This window comes from Pteronotus mesoamericanus, unplaced genomic scaffold, assembly GCF_021234165.1.
Source record: "Pteronotus mesoamericanus isolate MK-2021 breed Mesoamerican mustached bat unplaced genomic scaffold, CSHL_Meso_final scaffold_36, whole genome shotgun sequence".
NCBI classification, from domain to species: domain Eukaryota; kingdom Metazoa; phylum Chordata; class Mammalia; order Chiroptera; family Mormoopidae; genus Pteronotus; species Pteronotus mesoamericanus.
Genome location: NW_026555313.1, coordinates 18,674,646 through 18,686,712, shown reverse-complemented (window position 1 = coordinate 18,686,712; position 12,067 = coordinate 18,674,646). Strand labels below are relative to the sequence as shown.

The window sequence follows — 12,067 nt, the reverse complement described above, 5'->3', positions numbered from 1 at the left end:
AGGGCCAGGGCACAAGGGCTATGGGGAGAAGAGGACAGCAGAGGACCAGTTAATAAGAGTCCTGGTGGGGTGCATGTCTAGGAAGCAAAAAAGGAGGGCCCTGGAAAAAAATGACATTGCCTCTGGGTGGGTCCCGCACAACACCTCTACCCACAGCCTCAGAAAAAAACAAGGGCCAGCAAAGCAGCCCACAACTTAGGAAGATGGAAAGGGCAAGGCAGAGAGGAGAGAGAAGAAAACGCACCACAAGACACACGGGATGTCCTGACATCCACTTCTCTAGAGCCAATCTTTCCCTGATAAGAGAACGTTACCGTCTAGCGCCACAAAATCATATGGCGGTATGAAAGGTGGTGGGTGGGGACAAGCCACCCTATTTGGGGACTGAAAAATCAGAGAGGGAGAGAGATGCAGAGGGAGGCACGCATGCGCACGCGCGCGCGCACTCTCTCTCTCTCTCTCTCACAGAGACACACACACACACAGAAAGAAGAGAAGGTTATTACATAATTTCCACTTTCTTCCCTCCACCCTTAAAGTAATGTTCTATCTGACAGGCTCCTCTCTGAGGGGGGAAAAATGACAAATCCAATCCAAAATTCAACAGCCTGTGTTCTGTTCAGAGAGCACACAGTGTACTGTACAGCCCATAAAACTCCAAACAGCCTCCAGACACTGCCGCAATCGTCCTCCATCAAAACACTTTGTCTTGCATACAAAAATAAGATACAGCGCTGAACAGAATACAAAATCAGCCCATTACAGTACAGGGAGACTGCTACTTAGCAACGAGGGGGCTCTAAAGCCTCGATGCTCTACAGGAAGCAAAATCTGTCGAGCCTGTTGGGCAAATGATAAACATTAGCAGTATTAAAAAAAACACAAAAGCCATGTAAATGGATAGACATAATGTGGAAACGAATTTATAGAATAAATTGGGATAGGGGACTTGAGTGTAGGGAGAAAGGCTGGGATCCAGAGGGGTAGATGTAACGAGCTTCCCAAACCCCTGCTAAGGCACCATATGGAGACAGAGATGTGTAGGGGGGTGGGGGGCGGCTTACTATGTGAACCCCTCTTCACACAGGGGCTGGAGGTGAAGGGGTAGGAGGGAAGTAGTGAAAACACTGTTTAATACAATGACCTGCAGGGAACTTGCCCAACTTTCTCTGTTCTGCTGGCCTGACGGGAGTGACATCTTCGGGGCTGGGGGACCAGACCCCCACAGCTGAGGCAGGCAGACGTGGGGGCTCCATCTGCCCTGGGGCCGGCATCGCACCCAGCACCGGCACAAAACCTGCCGCTTGCTGTAAACAAAATCCCTGGCCAAAGAAGAAAAGTTAAAAAAATAAAAACCCAGACAACAAAACCAAAAACACCCCATCTGCGCTGGAAAAACCAGTATATTTCATCAGGTAAAGGGGAAAAATACTCTGGCTGTGAATCAGCAGCAAGGTTTCGGATCCCAGCCAAAACAGGAGCTAAAAAGCAAAACCATATTCTTCTGGTCTCAGTTTAGGCTCTTGAGGCAGAAAGCGAGAGGGGTGGGGGTGGGGGCAGTGAGAAAGGGGGAGACGGGGAAAGAAATGTATTTTTCATCAGCCAGTGTATAATTTATAAACAGCATTAAACAGTTTTTGTTTTCTTTTTCCTCTCTCCCGTGTATGGGCTTGGACAGCAGTCAAGCCTGCATTAATTTCTGCTTTGGGTACAGTGTGTTCTTGGAGGCACATCTGCAAGCGATCATAAACTCTCTGGAATGCTGGCAGAACATCCAGACCTGCAGGCAGGCCAGTGACGACACCGCTCTGGGAAAAAGTTCGGGAAGCAGGCCAAATTCAGAGTAGGGAGAGAGAGAGAGAAGTGTGTTCAAGAGAGAGCCCGGGAAAGTGACTTCTCCTCACTCTGTATCCTCTTTCCACACCCCCAGCACCCACGCGGACCAAAGGGAAGGCAGTGGGGCCTCTGAGCCACTCACATCTGATCTCCGTCACGCCCAAGCCCTCCACATGCCCACCTCAGATGGCATGTTGAGAGAGTGAAAGGACCTGTAAGTTTCCTCCTGGTTATCCCTTGGTTTTGCCCTGGTGACAGAAAGCAAACGAGGAGGGAGCGCTAACATTCATGGGGAGCAGGGAATGACCTGACCATGCTCTTAGGAGACACCTAATCTGAGAAAAAAAGAGGTGAATGAAGGGAGGAAGCTGCAAAGTCAGGAGAAGATGCAGGTCCTGAGGGCCATCTATGAACCCTAAGATGCTTCTCGCAACACTGGCATGCGGGCCAGGCAGCTCCTTTCCTCACCTTGAAGTCACAGGGGATTTTCCAGCTATTTTGCTCTCCCCCCGCCACTACCTTCTCTGACTTCAGGAAGAAGAATCTTGAACCCCAAAGCTAAGCATTGCAAAAACAAGAAAAAAGGAAACAAGTACAACCCACAGATCTTCGACATCTCGCAATTTTCTTTCCTTCTACCCAATCAGGACAGGGGAAAGCAATCTGGTTTTTAACCACAATCCCTCCAGCCCCTTCCAGACAGATGACCCAGGCCCAAGATGATATGTCCTCGCCACCGGATGATGCTGCTGGAATCAGAAAATCATCGGCCAAAGACCATTCTTTCCCAGTGGCTCTCTGACTACGGGGAGGAGGGTATCAAGGGAGATTTCTCAATAGAAGGGCAAGGAGGAGTGAGTGCAGAGGACAGGCTCCTAAGAGGACTGGGCTCTCAGAGGCAGGTTTGTGTGCACCTAATCAGCACAAGAGGGACCAGCCTCTCTGCACTCCAGCCATGCCCTAAAATTGGCTGCCAGTCGTGCCATTTCTCCAAGGAGTCTTATAAATCCTATATTACTGCCCAGTCTACATCAAAAAGCCTGCAGTCCTTTCTATTGCAGAAGGAAAAAGTGTTAATCCCTTATTTAATCTTTCAGTGGTTTTCCACTGAGTGATGGGGGTAAAACTCATTTTTACTACTCAAGGCCCTCCACAATCTTGCTCTATCCCTCTCTTCCCCCAACCCCACCGCCGCCAACACACAGCCTACACACCCCAGCTACACTGCGTATCACTTAGGCTTCCCCTACCAGTTCCTTTCAGAATTCCTTTCCCACCACCCACTGAAGTTCTACCATCCTATAGAACACTCTCGTCCTCTGAATTCCTCCTAGAATTCCTTCCTGGTGCTCTGCACACTCTACCACCATCTTTTCCTATTACTTTATAGTCAAATACCTCTCCCACTTGACTTAAGCTCCCTGAGGGCAGGGATCCTGTGGTATTCTCCAGTGTAAAGTACACAGGGCCTGGAGCATAATTAGTGCTTAGTAAATGACCACTGGCACCAAAAATGAATGACACTCTCAGAATATGAGCAGGTCACAGAAATATGCAAACCTCTCCATAGTACCCAGCCAAGTCAAAAATAGGGGCAAGCAATTCTGGGTGTGCTCACTTATAACCCACTAGTATGTTAAGCCAAGCTGTGGGAAATACTACCTAATAGGAAACCATACACTAGCAAATCGTAGAACCGACTGGAGTCACTGCCCAAGGCTGTGGTTTCTGCATGAACACCCCTGAGCTACAAATCACGTCTGAAGTGAGAACAAGGAGTGCAAAAGAGACAGCAGTCCATCCCTAACACTTCCACAAGGGATGGGACAACAAGGGGAAAGGCAGGAGACTTCAGAGTGATCCTGAGACCCAAAGGGGTTAGGACTCCTCCCCTGCTCACTGCCACAATCCTATACCCCAGGACTGAGGTAGCTCCGGAAGGAGCAGCTTTGCAAAGCATCAGAGGTGGTCAGCCTCTTTCCCAATCCTTGATCCTTCCTGAACCCCCAAAACGCCTCTGAGAACACAGAGCCTGGCCAGATCAATCCCATTAGTTAATGAGTTAAGGTATTGTTTGTTAATTTAAACTTATTGTTATCATCAGGTACAGCTCATAAACACTTGATTAGTTTACACGCTCAAAATTGAAACCAAAACTTCAATTAAACTAAACATTCACTACTACCATTTCGCAGGGGTGTCCAACCTTTTGGCGTCTCTGAGCCACACTGGAAGAAGAGTTCTCTTGGGCCACACATTAAATACACTGCAATATGTAATCTAAAAAAAAAAAAATCTCATAATGTTTCAAGTAAATTTACGATTTTGTGTTGGGCTGCATTCATAGCCACCCTGGGCCATAGGTTGAACACCCCTTATAAGGTCTTAAAAAATAAAATAGTAATTTTAAAAAAAAGAGAAAGAGGAAAAAGTATCGTCTCTAAGAAGGGCCTCCTACAAAGCAAACCAACTGTCAATTTCAACACAATGAAAACTGATTTAGGAATGTAAATTTGGTACTCTAGTCACTTGAAAATAAGACCTCACATTGTTGCTCTCATACAAGCTGATTTCCTCGGATAAGGAAATGGATAGAAGAGGATGGAAAGAAGGAAATGCTGAGGGAGATAAACAAGCAAGAGCAGTTTATCCTTCATGAATTACATCTCCGCAGAATTCAATGTGGGCTGTTCTCAAGCATGGGAGAAACTCTTTCCTTGCCTCCTCCTTCACCCCTCCCCTACCAGATTAGAAAAAAAAAATTAATCGTGTATGATGACAAACTTGGCTCAGCACTCACTGTACACACTGTACCCACAAGGCTGGCTCCCGGCCAGGCCTGGCCCTGTGCCAGAGCTACAATAACAAACACAAGCCATGCTAGCCAAGAGGGGGTGGGGGCAGCTAGCAGGCCGAGCAAGGGAGGGAGCAAGGAAGTGAGTGCTGTTTGGCTCCAATGAACAGGAGACAGCAGCAGGAATGTGCCTGTGCAAGGGACAGCAAGTAGCACCATGACCCCAACCCAGGTCCCAGACTCACTTCTTCACAGCCTGCCCCTTTTTAAAAACCAGTCCCCAGGGTTCAGGATAAATACTGTTCTTTTAGGTTCTTCACTGCTGCTCCAACCCTTGGTGATCTTCTGCAAAATGAGTCTGCACTAGAGACCCTTAGGAGACTTTCTTGCTGTCAGCTTCCTGCATGGAGCCTTCAAAACAGAGCAGCAAGAAAACCTCATGCATCTCTTCTCTCCTCTAAAACGTCACACAGTTCTGTTATCCAGCAACTGGAGGAGGAGTCAGAAGATGTAAAGCCCAGCTAGTGCTCCCAGAATCTGGGAGAAGACCTGGCCCCGCCAGCCCAGCCCTCCAGCCCCACTCCCCACAATGCCAGGTTTCTCCAGAGGCCCCCCAGCCTTCACTGTTTAACAAGGGGGGCAAACAAATTAGCAAGTGATCTAGCCTCACTAAGCCCCTGTTGCTTTTTTATTTTCAAGACATCCTAGCACAGAGGTGAGAGGTCTGAGAAACAGAAAGAAAAAGCAGAGAATAGAAACATCAGTCTAAGCAGGCTATGAGTTATCTACAAGAGGGAATGAAAACACTGTTTTACCTACCACACTATTCCCATCACCAAATCCTCTCTTACAAGGGCATTGACAAGTGAATTTCAGAGGTGAGGCAGGGGTCCTGGGCCTCTCAAAGTATATTAGATGCTTCTCCCCTCTCTGCCACTCCTCACTGGCCCACCAGCCCCAGCAACACTGCTGAAGTGTGATTCTCAGTAGAGACAATGGCTAACTTGCATTCAGCCCGTAAAAGCCAGTGGGCTCCTGGCTGCCCCCCAGTGAGCCCCTGAGACATAATCTAAACAGTTCCCATCACGGAAGAAACCAGGAGGAAGACTTGTATTCCTGAGGTTGCCCCTAGGTGTACCAGGCTGTACTCATTCATTCATTCAGTCACTACATATAGATCTACTGATGTGCCAGGCAGCGTGCTGCTCGTAATGGGGCCAGACCCTGTCTCCAAGCAGCTCATAGTCAATTAGAGGAGCTGAGGGAAAGGCATGTTACATAGGCTGAGCACCTCTCATGTCTCAGGCACAGTGTTAAGTGTCTGATGTGAACCTCCCAACTTCTCTGAGGTAGGGTGAAGTTCTCTTCTTACAAATGAAGATATGGAGGCTCACAAAGCTTATATCTCTCACCCAAAGTCACGTGGTCAGAAGGAAGGTGTCCAAACTCCTCATCCTGACTCCCAAGTAGAAGAAATAAGGCAAGTCCACAAATAACCATGACACAAAGAAGAAAGATTGTGCCCAAAGATGCTTCAGATAAAGAAATATGGACAACCAGAAGAAGGCACGCCTGCTTCCTGCTGGAGGTGGGGAGCTGTCAAGGACGGCATTGCAGAAGGGACCGTGAAGACCCAGGAAGACTGCAGAAGGGCTATTCCATACATGCAGAGCAAACCCACAAGTAGAAGAGCTGGCGAGAGCATTGGACTCAGAGAAGTAAGGAGAAATGATGCTTACTAAGCTGAAGGGGGAAGGTCAAGGACGCCCTAACCACAGACTAAAAGTATGTTACCTGCACACAAGTGTCCAACACCATGTAGTCAGCTCCACATGGAACCGGAGCAGGGAGCAAATGAAATGGAAGATCCACATTGACTGGGGGTTTGCCAGCCTCGTTAGCAGACAGCTCATGAAACCCCACACTGAACCCTAAACAGCATTAAAAGCTGAAGGGAAACAAGAAGATAGATGGTCCAAGTAATAAAAACAGAACAAGAGGAGTACCTGAGTACAAAGCAGATGCAGAACACCGAAACACCTGGGTTCAGGATGCTAGCCAATGTGGGGACAGGTAGATAGGATGAGGGTGGTGAGTGGGGCCAGCTGTGGGGTAAAAATACCTGACGGGAAGGAGGAATGGAACACACCAAATCATGCAGATGGGGCGAACATGACAAGACAGCCAGCTACCTGGTGTGGCCCCATCCCTGGATCTGGAGAAGGAAAGGTTAGGAAGCAAGAAGGGATTAGGGTATTTTAGAAAGGGCCATAAAAGCCAAGGGGGGAGAGAGAGAGCATTCAGTGTAGTGTAGATCCACTTCTACCCCTTGCTCTGCAGCAAGGCAGTGGTGAGCTAAAGTATTAAAAACCACCAAGTGATATTTACACGACTCTACAGGCTGGTGGATAAAGTGAGGACAGACAGCAGCCGGCCCGCCAGCCAGAGCAGAAGCTGAGGAGTTTGGTGAAAGGAACACACCCCAGGGTGACAACATCAAAACTGGGGCAAAGAGAGGAAGGTGGAAACAGAAGCAATTGACATTCATTTAACATCAACTGCATGCCAGGGAGTGAACTGCAGATGCCTTTAACATATATTCTGTCACCTAATACTTAAAAAAAAAAAATGAGTTAGCAACACCTGCACTTTACAGATGCAGAAATTGGGGTCAGAAGACAAATCTGCCCAAGGTTACATAGCACATATCACAGATAAGAGCTGAGCAACCTTCATCTCCCCAACCCCAAAGCCCATGCTCATTTCACAAACACTAAACTGTCTGGAGGGAAGCAGTCTCCCCCAAAATGTGATGCCAAAGCTGAAAGGCATGGGAACAAAAAGAAAGAGTTCACAAGCCCTTGCAGAAAGTGGGGCAGGGGCTCTACAACTGAAATTAGGTAACCCCTGGGCCTCAAAGCAGCACCAAGAGGCCTGCTGTGTCCTTCTTCCCACCAAGAACATGTAGGCATGTTGCATGGCAGGAGCTTCTCCCCTTTTCACGCCTAATGGGGCAGAGCGGCTTTGCCCAAACACAAGCAAAAACACCAACAGCCTCTTAGTCGAACCCACTAGAACAGGATAAAATTAACTTGCAAAAGACAGCACGGTGTAACTAGCTTTGTGTTCCAACCTTTCTATATCTATTTAATTAAAGGCTTCTGTATAATGTGAACCCAATAGTCAGATTCATTAGAGAGCGAGAACCTAATTCCAAAATTGTTTTGCTAATGAAACCGCAGTCTGCTTTGGAAGGCAGATCACACCATCAGGGTGGACTTTTAGCTCTGTGAACCTGGAAGGAACACCCAAGGGACAAGGTGGAGCAAGGCCCCCGCTGGCAGCAGGGACAGTCATGCTCTGAGTGGGGGCAGGAGGGGGCTGCCTGTGCTCAGAGAGGCCGGTCAAGGCGTCCTTGCCTACCTGAATGAGCCAGTAAGTGCATCCTCAGTCGCAAACTATCCAGGAACCGCTTTCCGCAGAGCTCACACCCATACGTCTTCATTCCACTGTGCAGCTTCCTGTAGGGGAAAGGAAAACAGAAGTTGCTGCTGCTCTGGCTGGACAGAAGGCTGACCCACCCCTACCTGGAGGCTTTGTAGCCATCCCCCCAGCTGGTGAACAGGAGGAATGCAGATGGAGGGCATAGGAACTGGAGACGGGCACTGATGAAAGCATATCCTGGGTCCTCAGACTGCCTAGAGCACCCCTTTCTCCTCTGGATCCCTGCCAAGGAAGCATCTATCCCTGGTCTTGTCCAGGGACGAGGAGAACAGAGCACCTCCTACTGCTTCACTCCCTGGCATTTACTATAAAAAACAAAAAACAGCAACAAAAATCAGATCCTATTTAAGAGGGAGGAGGGAAGAAGCACCAGGACAGTCAGAGAGACCTAATGCTCCCAGCGAAACCAGAAAAATTGTAATGGAGGCCACTGGGCCTCTGCTTACCTCCGTCACAGCACCGCCCCCCCTGCACTGTGACTGTGCACACACCCGGCTCCCCCAGGAGACCACGGGACTATACCTGGACCTTTGCTCTCATATCCTCAGCTCCCACTCCAGTGGTAACCAGCAGCCACTGAATGACTTATTAATGAATCAATGTCTTCATGGACACAAGCTGCTTCTCTCTCTGGGCTTCCAGATGTTCTCAGAACCACAGTGACTCCCCAACACGCACACCTTTCCCCTAAGGCCCAGCTTTACGTCTTCCCTCTAGTTCTTGCTGCGGGGCGAGCCCTGACAGAAAGAAAGGCTTTCTTTCAGAAGCCAGGTAATATTCCATAAATTAAAGGTGGCAGTCGTCATTTTTGGTTTCCCAAAGTCCTTTTGCACACAGTGCCGCACTCTACCATTACTGCAACTCTGAGAGGAGGGCTGGGCGCATACGACTGACCCAGGAAGACAGAGGCCCTGTTCACACGTAATCGTGGGCCCAGCCTACAACAGTGCTCTGACCCCTAACTCCCAAACCCAGGGCCTTTCCCACCAGACCCCACTGCTCAGTCAGGAGCCAGCAATGGAGCCAACAAGATGCAGGGAAGCAGACAGGCCAGTGGGGAGCGGAGCACTGGGAAGAGGGTCGTGTGCGCACGGCCGAGGCTCCAAGCGGCTGGCTGGCGTGTGGGCCATCTGGCCCGGAGCACTGACTCTCCTCCCACCCACACTCCTGTTATCAGGCCCTTACATGCCTCTGCCAGATGCAGCATCCACCTCTTCCCACCTCTGCACCTCACCCACTGCCTCCCCAGGGGCTTGGCCCTGAGAAACAGGCTAGGCAATGGCAGGCAAGGGAGGAGCCAAGGATGGTGGGGCAGGCAGGAGACATACAAGGCCCCCTTAGAGATAACGTTCTATTGCAATCAGACTGTTTATGTGTTAAGACCACAGCAAAATGCTGGAGAGTGGTTGGTACTGTTAGATAAACGCAGACGGCAGGAAAGAGTATTACACACTCAAGCTGGCAGCACCCAGGTCCGGGCCTTAGTGCCCAGATCATGACAACTAAACTAAGCCACCCACTGCCACCACCTCCCAAATCCCATAATGAGAAACCAGCAGTGTGTTAAAACCATGCAGGCCCAGAGGTGGGCCTCCTCAGCTCTGCAGTCTCTGGGCCACAATGGCCTGAAGACAGCATATGGTGTCCTGTGTGCACGGCCTCTGAGAGCAGTCACGCCCGGTCCCCAAAGTAGAGCTCTTTCTCAATCACGGTTTTGTTTACTGGCTTTCCCTTTACCTCCTTGCCAAAGACAACAAATGATTTCTCAATCACACAAACACACACCCTCATCCACGACACTATAGTGCACCCCACCCCCATGTTATCTTACTCCTGGCCACAGATGATCCAATCCAATTGAGAAACAGTAACAGTACAGAACATTTTAACTGAACATTCTTAACTCTAAATATATTTCACAATGCTAGGCACTGGGACATGTCTTAACAGCATTCTGGGCACAGCATGTTTTTAAACGCAGAGGGCCCCCTTATCCACGCCTGAAACTGCAGGTAGTGCCGAACCCTACATATATTTTTTTCCCTATAGTTATCTATGTACCTATAATAAAGTTTCATTTATAAACTAGGCAAAGTAAGTGATTAAGAACTAATAATAAAATGGAATTATAACAATATACTGTATTAACAGTTATGCGAACGTGGTCTCTCCCTTTCAAAACATCTCACTGTACTATGCTCACCCCTCTTCTCTTGAAGGTGTAGATAACACAATCCCTACCTGATAAGATAAAGTGAGATCACATGTGACATAGTGTTAGGCTACTAGTGACCTTCTGAAGATACCTTAGAAGGAGGATCATCTGCGTTGCGTGATCGTGGACCGTCCTGCTATGATGATGTCAACAGCTGGATGTAGGAGCAGGCGATGTCAATGGGTGGGGAAACCTGGTGTTTTCGGACCATGGCTGACTGTGGGTAACCGAAACCATGGAGGGTGAAACAGTGGATAAGGGGGAGGAGACCACTGCATGTACCCAGGCATGTGAGTGGGTGTGCACACACAACAATTGAACATTCCTGTCACTCGCCAGGCATGACAGATATTTGCTTTTCTGATAGATGGTCCAGGGGGGTGGCAAAAGCTGAACCTCTGGCCCACATTCATGGTCACGGCTGGTGGCTGGCCGTGTATGAGTTTCAGTTTTATTTATTTATTCTCATCCTTTTTTCCACTAGTGATTTCTTAGCTCCCGTGGTGCGCACTTCTCAGGAGGTGGCTGTCAGAAGGAACAGGAGGACAAACACCCATTCAGATCTCTTTCTACATGGACTATGGAGTGACCAGTCTTCTGGGTTCAGCAGCCACCACCAGGATAAACATACCCAAACCTGCCTTGGGACTCCCGTCCCTTCTCCCTACAGATTCCACATCAAGTTTTTCACCAAAATGAACACTTTCTGGGTAACCTCCTTATCTTTTTCCTAGATGAGAATGATTTGCCTGGCAACTCAGGCAAAAAGAAATGGCTTTGTTGGCCAACTGCACTGGTGTGGTGCAAAAGGTGGAGCACCCTAGCCCTCTGCTACAGAGGTGGCAAGGTGCAGGGAAGGATGCCAGGTGAGCAGCCAGAAGACCTGGATCCTTATCCTGAGTCAGCCATTAATTTGCTTTATGACCTTGGACAATTATACTATGGCAATATCTCTACATTTTTTCACCTATAAAGTGATGGGGGTGATAGCTAAGGTTTTGGTCCCATCTGGAGCCAGAATTTTATTATTAAAGTCTTACCCATATAACCCTGATTGGTGTGGGTCAGTTGGTTGGGCATCGTCCCGCAAAGCGAAAGGTCAGCTGTTCAATCCCTGGTCAGGGTCCATGCCTGGGTTGCAGGTTCGGTCCCTGGTCTGGGCGCATATGAGAAGCAACCAATCAATGTTTCTCTCTCTGTCTCTCTCTCTCTTTCCCCCTCCCTTCCCCTCTCTCTAAAAATAAATGAATAAAATCTTAAAAAAAAAAAAGTCTCACCCATATTCTTATACCTGGCCTCCAAGGAATTTCTTAGGAGCACTATTTATTTTCCTTGAGCCACATTTTCCACTTGGGTGATGCCCCACAACACTCACACAGTCAAGCTAAGAGAGCCCAAGCAAAAATTGACATCCAACCTTAGAAATCTATTCATTTAAAAACATTCTAATACACATAACCTGTGTCTCCTCCTTTCCTCATGTGTGGTTTACCTTTCAGTGAACGAATCTTCCAGAACTCATCACCAGCCTCTCTTCTGGTACCACGCGCTCCCTGGCCTTCAGAGACACAGGTGTCCAGTCCTATTCAACGCCTGGGCAAGGATACTGCCTGCACCTGACCCACTAACTCAGTGCCTCACACAGGTTACCAGAGGTGCCCATGTGACCCCACAGAAGTACAAGAACAAAGGTCTTTCCCACCGGAGTGAGACCAGGG

At 48.7% G+C, this 12,067-nt stretch overlaps 1 protein-coding gene across 9 annotated transcripts in view; it reads right to left on the bottom strand.

Moving 5' to 3' along the window:
• Positions 1-12,067, bottom strand: part of ZBTB16 (zinc finger and BTB domain containing 16) — a 191,762-nt gene that overhangs the window by 92,071 nt on the left and 87,624 nt on the right. For all 9 annotated transcript variants that reach the window (XM_054592243.1, XM_054592245.1, XM_054592242.1 and 6 more), the window contains exon 3: positions 8,054-8,151. In XM_054592243.1, the coding sequence (XP_054448218.1) occupies positions 8,054-8,151 (98 nt within the window). The remainder of the gene's footprint in view (positions 1-8,053; positions 8,152-12,067) is intronic.